At 40.4% G+C, this 10,329-nt stretch overlaps 1 protein-coding gene across 2 annotated transcripts; it reads right to left on the reverse strand.

Moving 5' to 3' along the window:
• Positions 1–2,751: 2,751 nt before the first annotated feature.
• LOC111341162 (histone-lysine N-methyltransferase SUV39H2) lies at positions 2,752–10,326 on the reverse strand. 2 transcript variants are annotated; one of them, XM_022948115.2, is made up of 3 exons: positions 9,252–10,326; positions 4,292–4,537; positions 2,752–3,541 (listed from the first exon to the last, which is right to left on the reverse strand). In XM_022948115.2, exons 1-3 carry the CDS (start codon positions 10,209–10,211, stop codon positions 3,320–3,322), a joined length of 1,428 nt encoding a protein of 475 aa, XP_022803850.2. In that variant the 5' UTR covers positions 10,212–10,326; the 3' UTR covers positions 2,752–3,319. The 2 variants fall into 2 exon arrangements, with proteins under 2 accessions (XP_022803850.2, XP_088617456.1); XM_088761330.1 differs by lacking the exon at positions 2,752–3,541 and adding an exon at positions 3,562–3,817.
• Between the last annotated feature and the right edge of the window lie 3 nt (positions 10,327–10,329).

Genomic DNA, 10,329 nt, shown 5'->3' on the forward strand with positions numbered 1-10,329 from the left:
CAGTATCCAAAGTCAGAAACAAGTGTCCAAAATCCGACTCTACTGTTTAATATTGGACACTAGTGTCTAAAATTAAACACAAGTGTTTAAAATTGGACTTTGGGATCTTAAATCGGACACTCATGTCTAAAATTGGACACTAGTGCCTAAAATCGGACACTGGCGTCAAATATCGGACAATAGTCTCTTCAATTGGACACCAGTGTCTAAATCGGACACTGGTGTCAAAAATCGGACACTGGTGTCTACAATCGGACACTTATATCTAAAATCAGACACTAGGGTCTAAAATCGGACATTTGTCTTAACTCAGACACTAGTGCACAACATCTGACATCAATGTCCAAAATTGGACATTAACGTCTAAAATCAGACACCATTTTCCAAATCAGGCACTATTGTCTACAATCGGACACTAGTGTTCCCACTAGTATCTATAATCGGACACTAATATCTAAACTCAGACACTAGTGCACAAAATCTGGCATCGATGTCCAAAATTGGACACTAGTGTCTATGTAATAGGTCACTAGTGTCTTAAATAGGACATTGTTTCAAATCAGACACTGTTGTACAAAGCTGGACATCAGTGTCAAAAATTGGACATAAGTTTCCAAAATCAGACACCATTTTCCAAATCAGATACTATCATCTAAAACCTGACTCTGGTGTCCAAAATCGGACACTGTCTAAAATTGGACACTAGTGTCTAAAATTGGACGTTAGGGTCTAAAGTCGGACACTCACGTCTAAAATTGGACATAAGTCTCAAAAACTGGACACTAGAGTCCAAAATCGGACACTAATGTCAAAAATCGGACACTAATGTAAAAAATCGGACACAAGTGTCAAAAATTGAACACTAGTGTTTAAAAACGGACACTACTATCTAAAATCGGATGCTGGTGTCTAAAATCGGACACTAGTGTCTAAAATCGGACATTTATGTCTAAACTCTGACACTATTGCACAAAATCAATGTTCAAAATCGGACACTAGTGTCTATATAATCGGACACTAGCGTCTAAAATAGGACACTAATGTCCAAAATCGGACACTAGTGTACAAAATTTGACATGAGTGACAAAAACTGGACATGTTTCCAAAATCAGACACCATTTTCCAAATCAGACACTATCGTCTAAAATCTGACTCTAGTGTCCAAAATCGGACACTGTCCAAAATTAGACTCTGGAGTCTAAAATTTGACACTAATGTCTAATATCAGAGACTAGCGCCCAAATCGGACACTAGTGTCTGTGAAACGACACCGGTGTGTAATATCAGAAACTAAGTGCCCAAATCGGATACTATTGTCTAAAAAAGGGCACCGGTGTCTAATATCAGACACTAGTGCCCAAATTGGACACTGGTGTCTGAGAAAGGACACCAGTGTCTAATATCAGACACTAGTGCCCAAATCGGATACTATTGTCTAAAAAAGGACACCAGTATCTAAAATCGAATACTAGTGTCCCCTTTGCTTCATAGAATCTTCTTAGTTTCCATTTGCGTTTACTTGATCCTTAGCGCGACTTTTCTGCATCCTAGGTAATTTTGGCTTTATCAACTGAGCTGATGATGTAAACTGGCCACCGTAGAGTCTCAAGGCTGACGTTTCGAGCGTTAGCCCTTCGTCATAGCGTTAGCCATTTGCTCTCACCAAGGACTAACACAAGATATGTTAGCTTTGAAACTCTTTACGGTGGCCGACGAACATTATCAACTCAGTTTATAAAACCAAAATTACCTGGTTATACTCGCCCGCCAACGCAGCACCACAGTTTCTTTACAAACTTACCCCAATTCATTTATCTGCTTGCACTTGGGTGTTTCCTTAGCATTCCCCGATGCGTTCGTTGTTGTTCCCTTAGCTATCTTTCCGTTCCTTAGAGCTCTTTGTTGTGTTCCCCGAAGGGTCTCCTCGTGCGTTTTTTCGTGTCACCTTTGCACACTCCTCGTTTGTGCTTCTTTCCTGCCTTTGTGTTCCCTTGTGCGCACTTCTGACACCTCAGGTGTAGCACGCCCTGGTTAGCTAGTTGTGCCTTGATTGATACAAATTGTTTGGTAGCGATTGGGCGCGAACCAAACGGTTGCTTCGCAATCTGAGCTGGCGCTTTTTCCCAGACAGCAGAGAGAGACCGGCCTTAAATCCCGATATTTCAACGATAGCTGCACCACCTCAGGGACAGCCCTGTTAGAAAGTGGGTTGCTAATAGCTGTGTCTCCAAAGCTCCACCATAAGTGGAAGGGGAGGGGGGGGGGTAGGTGAGATTGGATAACTGTTTGATCAAAAGGGGCCTCTTGGGAGAGGTCCTCCCAGCTCATTTCTGTCGCAGGCTGTTTGTCATGAATGTCAGTCAGGCCAAAATCATTTCCCAAGCCAGCCAGTGGGCTTAGTCTCTGTCGATGTAAACTGGTTGACTTTTCATAGCAGTGGGCTTGGCACCGATTTTGTGTAGGTTGAGCTAACAGGTCACATAAACATGTTTAACAGTGTTTAAGCAGTCCCCTTTTAAACATGAAGTCAACATATGCAAGCTGATGAAAAATTTGAAACACCAGACATCCTCATCTATAGCACCTTAAAAGTTAGCATCAGTTCTAAAATCAGTTTGAATTGGGTGATTTCTGTGGGATACTTTACATCATCAACCAGCATGGGTGGGTACATTTCTGCTGCCATCTTGGCAGTTACACTGAAAAAAAATCTCTATAACAGATGATAAGTCACTCCACAAAATTAAAAAGTTGCCATAAATGAGTGATTTATTGACATAGTAGTAAGGGTTACTTAGTGTGTACATGCCATTGCACCTTGAATCTGAATAAAAGTTCTATAGGGCCAGTTATTTAAACAAGGTCTTGTCATTCTTTAACAAAACTGCATTCGAAGCCATCTTCAATCAGCCAAATCTTTTATCTGAACATTTAATGCTGTCAACAGTCTCAACAGGGCTGAAAGCTAATAGTGAAAGGACATTAATTTTGTTTAATTAAATCAACCCTCTTATGGAGAATCCTTGGGCCCAAAGCTTGCACGGTTTGGGTTAGACCTCTTGTAAATAACTAGCCCATAGTGTGTGATATGGTGACATCAAAGAAGTGCTGTAAATGTTTAAGCTAAAATATCAAACCTCTACTTTGCTCTTGACATTTTCTTATCATAGCCATCTACAATAATTTTGAACACAATCTTCTGTTTTTTTTTTTAAATGCTGATTACAATGGCTTCTTTCAGTGACTGTAATAAATGTTTTCTATACGGTGGTTTAAACTGCAAAATTATACAGCAAAGTGTATGAATCTACAAAATTCTTTAAAATAAAAATGTTCTACATTTTTCTGCACCACAGTGACATTTTATGTGTTCCTTTTTTCTTGGGGAGGAACAACTACTTCCTGTATCCAACGACATCTGGTAGTCAAACGTCAGCTCCACTCCAACTTCAATATTTTGATTTGCAAAGAGGGCAATGCGTGGAAAGTTTGGTTCGAGGGTGTCGACCCAGACATTATAGACATCTAGGTTGGGATCACACTGAGGACAGAGACATAATGAGCTTCTTTAGCCTTTTATCCCTATGAGAGTTTAGTACCTAATTTCCCCTTCCAATATCACTCCTTGAATTATGCATCAAGGTCACGAGGAGGCAGTGTGGCTCAGTGGTCAGCGTGTCGGACTCACAATTCGCTGCTCCTGAGTTTGAGTCCCGCCCTGACCACTACCTGAATTTGTTTCACAGTAGCTCCGAGGTCAAATCCTCGGCCATGCTTGTCAATAGCCAACTGGTTTGCCTTCAGCCAGTTTGGATTCCTAATAATTTCATGTTCAATTTGAATTATTTGTTTCAGTTATTTGCATGGACCACAATGAGAACTACTGGTTCTACCAGTAATTGTGAAATCCAGTTAAGTCATTATTATTATTATTATTATTATTAATAATGGGAATGATCACCAACTAAAGGAGCTCTTGATTTACGAACAAATTCTCCTTGTCAGCTCCTTTGGAAATGTATAGAGAACAGTATGGAGAATATACATAATGATGTCAGGGTGTGAGGGGTTAGAGCTAGAGCTAAAGAGGAAAACAATCAATGCTTTGTTGCTAGCCACAAACACTGAGGTGAATAGTTGTTAAAATCTTTTCCAGTGCAATTCCTGTGCAAGTTGCTCTGGGGTGAAAGGACATTTGGAGTTTGAACAGCCAATCAGAGCATGCCTTTGAAAGTATGCACTGTTTTAGCGAATACTAAAGAATTTTATCTTCACCTAGAGACAATCTTACCGAATGATTTATAAAGTGTGATATGTTGCCATATTTTTTGGCGTCAAGGGTGTACAGGCATTCTCCTTCATTGAAATCCAAGTCAAACAAGTATGTCTGCCCGCGACTATCATAAACCTTTCCCCGTTCTTCAGCTTCCTCTTGCGTTATGGCCTCACCAACATATTCAGTGACCAGCTGGTTCTTTTCTATGCGCTCCATGGTCTTGACACCCCACCCACGATCTGGAGTTCGGAATATTGCCACCTGTTTGTAATGTACAGTTGAAACAAAAATTAAAACCTCTTAACCTCAAGAATTGCTTGTTATGTTACTATTCTCTCAGTATTTCCCAGTACAATAACTTCACTTAGATGGTTTAACACATAATTAATTAAGATGGGGGGGGGGGGTAATGGAGAGGGATATTTCTAAAAACTTTAAGGTCTAGATGGGATATTTAAGAATGACGGCTAAAAGGAGGAGGATGATCAATACAGAGAGAAAACTTGGGGCTTTAGACAAAGGAATTTTCAAATAGGGTGCTAAAAAGAGGGGGACGAATAATGAAGTGGAGATTGCATAACCCTGGAGCTCTACACAGAGGAATTTTCAGCAAGGGAGCTAAATAGAGAGGTAGTCCTAACTTAGGGGCTTGTCTAAACTTGGAGCTCTAGACAGGAATTTTCAGCAAAGAAGCTAAATAGAGAACTAGGCTTAACATAGGGGGCTTGTTTAAACTTGGAGCAAGACAGGAATTCTCAGCGAGGGAGCTAAAAAGAGAGGTAGGCCTATCTTAAACAGCTTGTTTAAACTTCGAGCTCTAGATAAAGGAATTTTCAGTGAGGAAGCTAAATAGAAAAGTAGGCCAAATGTGGGGGGCTTGTTTAAACTTGAAGCTCTACACAGAGGAATTTTCAGCAAGGGAGCTAAGTAAAGAGGGAGGCCTTAAACAGGGGGGTAAGTTAACATTGGAACTCTAAACAGAGGAATTTTCAGTGAAAGTGCTACATGGAGAGGGAAACCTAATACAGAGGGGGTTAATCAAACCTGGAGCTCTAGACAGCAGAATTTTCCAAGAGGGGGCTAAATAGAGAGGGAGGCCTAATACAGAGGGCTTAATACAACTTGGAGCTCTAGACAGCAGAATTTCCCAAGAGGGGGCTAAATAGAGAGGAAGGCCTAATACAGAGGGCTTAATATAACTTGGAGCTCTGGACAGAGGAATTCTCAGATAGGGTGCTCAATAGAGAGGGAGGCCTTGTGAAGAGGGGGCTTGCTTAAACTTGGAGTTTTAGACTTAGGAATGTCCAGATAGGGTGCGGAATAGAGAGGGGGGCCTCATAAAGAGGGGCTTGCTTTAACTTGGAGTTCTAGACTTAGGAATGTCCAGATAGGGTGCAGAATAGAGAGGGGGGCCTCATAAAGAGGGGCTTGCTTTAACTTGGAGCTCTGTACAGAGGAATCTCAGATAGGGTGCTACATAGAGAGGGAGGCTTTGTAAATTCTCAGATAGGATGCTAAATAGAGAGGGACGCCTCGTAAGGAGGGGCTTGCTTAAACTTGGAGTTCTACACTTAGGAATGTTCAGATAGGATGCTTCATAAAGAGGGGTTTGCTTAGAGCTCTTGACAAAGGAATTTTCAGACAGGGTGCTAAATAGAGAGTCAAGCCTTATATAGAGGGGCTTGCTTAAACTTGGAGCTTTAGATAGAGAAATTTACAGGTAGGGTGCTAAATAGAGGGAAGCCTCATCAAGAGTGGCTCGCTTAATCTTGGAGCTCTAGACAGGGGGGGCTTAAAAGAGAGGGAGGTTGGGCAAAGAGATTTCTCACTTAAACCTTGAGGTCTAGATGGGAATTATTAATGAAAGTTGAGCTTAATAAATGAGGCCTAACAGAGGAGGAGCTTACTTCAGAAAGGAAATTTTTAAGACTTGGGAGGTCTACACTAGGGACAGGGCAAATGAAAGATGGAGCTCAGTGAAACCTTGGAGCTCTTAACTGATTTTTTTAAACCTGGAGGTTTTGAATTAAGAATTTTTCTAGTATTCTAGCAGTTGTATATGTCTTCTAGAGGCAGAGGATAAATGAAAAACCAGAACTTAAGTCAATTCCATTCTCATTTACTGAGGTGGAATGAGGTGACTCTGTACGCATCACAGTCAAGAAGCTTAAGATCTTCACAATGAGTCAAATAAAGAAACTTTACTCTTGTGGCTGTTGACTGAACCATGCTGAAAGGTACTGAAATCCAAGGCTTGGACCCTCCTGTGACACCTGAATTACATGAAAATGACCAACACTTTGGCACTGCTAGATTAATCAGAGTAGTGGAGAGGCAAGGTGGTGTCACCTTTACACTTGAACTCCTATGAGTGGCTGGCACCTAATTTCTCTGCACAAGATTGTCCCTAAATCAAGCAGTGTGGTCACAAGAATAAAGGAAATTATCCCCAACTAAAGAAGCTCTTGATTGTTAAAGAAATTCTCTTTGTCAGCACCTTGAGAAATGTATGAAGAACAGTATGGAGAATCTGCATGCTGATGTTAGGTTGTAAAGAATTTAAAAGTTTGGGTCAAATAAATGCTGCACAAATGAAGTGTTATAGCATTTTGGTTCAAGATTACATCTTGATACAGGACTAGCTGGTGGCAAAAAAGAAACCAAGATGAAGGCCAGCAACACCAAAAAGAAAAGAGTAACTATAGGAGAAGATGATGGCTTCACCTGTCAGCAAACTGTTGAAGTTGAGGCAAAATGAAAAAAACTGGGATAATCATTAAAAGTGAAAAAATGAGATAATGAACACTAAGAAAGGTAATGATAGCTTTTCTGCCACTGCACAGAATCTCATTGAAGAGCAAACTTCACAAATTCAACAAGATCACATCTGTACTCCTAGACATGGATTAATATGTAGAACTCCAAGAGATAGAAGGTAAATTGGAAGCCCCACAAAATTTGTGAAAGCAGTATTCAACTGAATGGGGTTTGTTGGACCATATGGCCACTAATGACACAGTAACATCTTCAAGCAGTGCTTAGAAAAAGAACAGTAAGCAGGCGGCAAAACAGTGACAGTCAGAGAGGGTAATGAAATTGATAGTTTGTCCCAATATGGAACCACACATGACTGACAGAGCTGAATAACGTATACGCATGCGCTAGGTTTTGCCATGGAAAAACAGATTTTGGGTCGTTCGCAATCGTTGTTCACATGGTTGTTGCTTCAAGGAGTCGTTTTCCTTGCCGCTTTTCTTTTACATAATAACTTCTAAAAACTTGGTACACCCCCTAAAAATTTTCAAAAATTAATTTTCTCTTTAAAAACTCTGAAACTAGGAAAATGCCTTCGACGAAAACAGAGTTCCTCGGTTTTAAAAGTCAGCCCTTGTCACTTTCCGCTAAATTTTAGACCTGGGACACTTGAGCACGCGTTGTTGACCGCATACCCTCTGACATAGCATTTCATTATTCAGCTCTGTTCACATGATCTGAATGCATGTAACCATGAAGGTGACATAGCTGATGTCAGTTGAATCACCTGAATGATCAAACATTCTAAACTCAACTTCTGTGACTTAAGCAGACAATTTTTGCCCCAAATCTATTTTGTGATGACTCTTACCTTTATTTCAGAGAATAAATACAGCTGTTCAACTTAACATAGGTCAAAGAAAACAAGACAAAGCTGTCCTCAGGAAGCTCTACATTATTTTCAGAGTAATCTCATAACCTTACATGTATACCATAGTAACATCAAAGGAGACCAATTTTTTATTATTTCTTTCTTTATTTCTTATTCTTTAATATTAGTAATACTTTCGGACAACTGAGATGCTGTGTGTTCTGTGCTCAAGTTGGAATGTTGGAGGGAAGGTTTTATTTCATAAAAAATCATAGTGTGCTCCATCATCATGTGTAGTTTACTAGATCAGTGAACCTATACAGATGGGTCATCTGCTAAAATAGCAAGTACATATGGTCTTCCTTGAGGGAGCATGGACGAGAATTGGTGGAGGAAAATGAGGGTAATGTTATTACAATTGAATAACACTACCTTCAAATCATGTAATTTTGTGAGTCCAACATGAAATATCTATGTCATGGCTTTACTAAATTTTGACTTAACCACACTGTTAGTAAGTTCAACTTCTAAAGGCCAGCTATGTGGAATTGCAGTAAATGATTTGTAACCCCTATTGAGCTGGAGCACCCAGGCAAGACAATTCCCATTTCTTTAAAGGTGACCCACAGTAGTGTTGGGGGGTTTCAGGTTGAAAGATGGGCCCTTATGCTCCCATAGTAGTTCTCATCAGAGAGTCATATCTGGGTACAGAAACTGACCAAGAGGCTGTACCACCCCCTGATACTCTTTACGCTACTTCTCAGCATTTAATAAGCATTTAAGTTTGAATGGAACTGGCCAGCCTTATAAGTCTGTTCATAAATGGTCTTACATCAAAAAAAACGTGAACAACAGTAAAAAAAAACAAAGGTCCTAATGTGTTTCAGTAGTTCTCTAGAACCATTTATGGTCTCTTCATGAGAGTCCTGATCCAGTGCGGAAGATCTTACCTCCCCCTTCTTAACCTTGGACAAATATCAGCATATTCATAAGAAATTAAGCTAGCTGTGTTGTGGATATCTGGATTTCGGTAACTCAGATCTGGATTACCAGGCCCAAAAAGTTTTCATATGAATACTCAAGAGTGGTAACAGAAGAAAACGTGAAAGGTCATCTTCTATTTACTTAAATAACAAAGCTGAAATTTCCCACATAGGCAGTACCTAATGTGAAACATTTTGGTAACCAAGATCATATTCCACAGGCCAACAGGACACAAAATTCTTCCAATGAATGCTGTGCATACTGTAAGTTTGGTTGCCTGGCTTATAAAAAGAAAACGACAAACCACTGACAGTTACATTTCTAACATCATAACTTGTCCGCATACGAAATTTGAAAAGCACTCACCTTGACAGTCCGGCCTCGCTGTAACACGCGATTTCTACATGACAGACTACAAGGACAGAGTGAGTTACACTCATAAATTGGCGTGCCTGGTTTCACACGCACCCTGCCATTTCTGTCATAGGCTAACTCTCCCCCACTGTTTCGTGGGCAGTCACAAGTTTCCATCAAGCAGATCCGCTCACAGCTGCACCCAACAAGATAATCAACGTCAAACAAATGACTGGGTATATCTCTGTGTAACACATTGTTAGTTATGTATATGAAATCTTTGGGTGGGCCTTCATTATCAACTACATTCTCCACAGCAATGTAAGCCTCCTGGGCACTTTGCTCATTTAAGTAGTTTTCCCACTCATCAAGCTGCTTGTGTAAATCCTTCTTGTACCTGTAAAACTTCTGTCGGTACTGTGACGCATTACAGATACCAGCACCCTTTCGTAGTTTCATGTGAAGCTTAAACTTAGATTCAAAGCGAGCTTTCAGTGAAGCTCTCGTCTCTAAGCAAGGGACGGTAAAATCTCGTTCTCCTTTCCGTAACTGATTTCCTCTTCTCGTAGAAGTCGAAGGTTCTTCTTCGTTCGCAATCCTCTCATAATAATCTTGAATATCCATGTTTACTAAAGTCGAACATGAAGATGAAACTTCGTCCTCTTGATCGTCAAGAAAGACTACTGGTGGTTCAGACTCGCGCGAGGTTCCCGGCTTAACGGAAACAAAAATTTCTTCTATGCTCACAGCATCTTCTTCTTCATGGACAGAAGAACAAGGAGTTATATTCGATGTTTTTCCATTGACAGCGCTTGAAGTAGAAATTGGGGAATCCTCGATACAAATCACTTCTTTGTCAAGATGTGAGTCCCTTCTCTCAACCTCATCTAGACTGTCAAGAACAGAACAGTATCTCCTGTTTGTGCCCGAGGGGTTTAACATGAGGGGAGAGGTCATCGCACTGTCATCCATTCAACTGAAATCTGTTGAAAAAATCGTGAGATGTTGAAACGAAAACACAAATCTGTACCGGAATTACGAAATGATCGGAAATTCAATTTCGTCCATGATGGTTACTTCGCGCCACGAG

Source organism: Stylophora pistillata, chromosome 5 (genome assembly GCF_964205215.1).
Source record: "Stylophora pistillata chromosome 5, jaStyPist1.2, whole genome shotgun sequence".
Lineage (NCBI taxonomy): Eukaryota > Metazoa > Cnidaria > Anthozoa > Scleractinia > Pocilloporidae > Stylophora > Stylophora pistillata.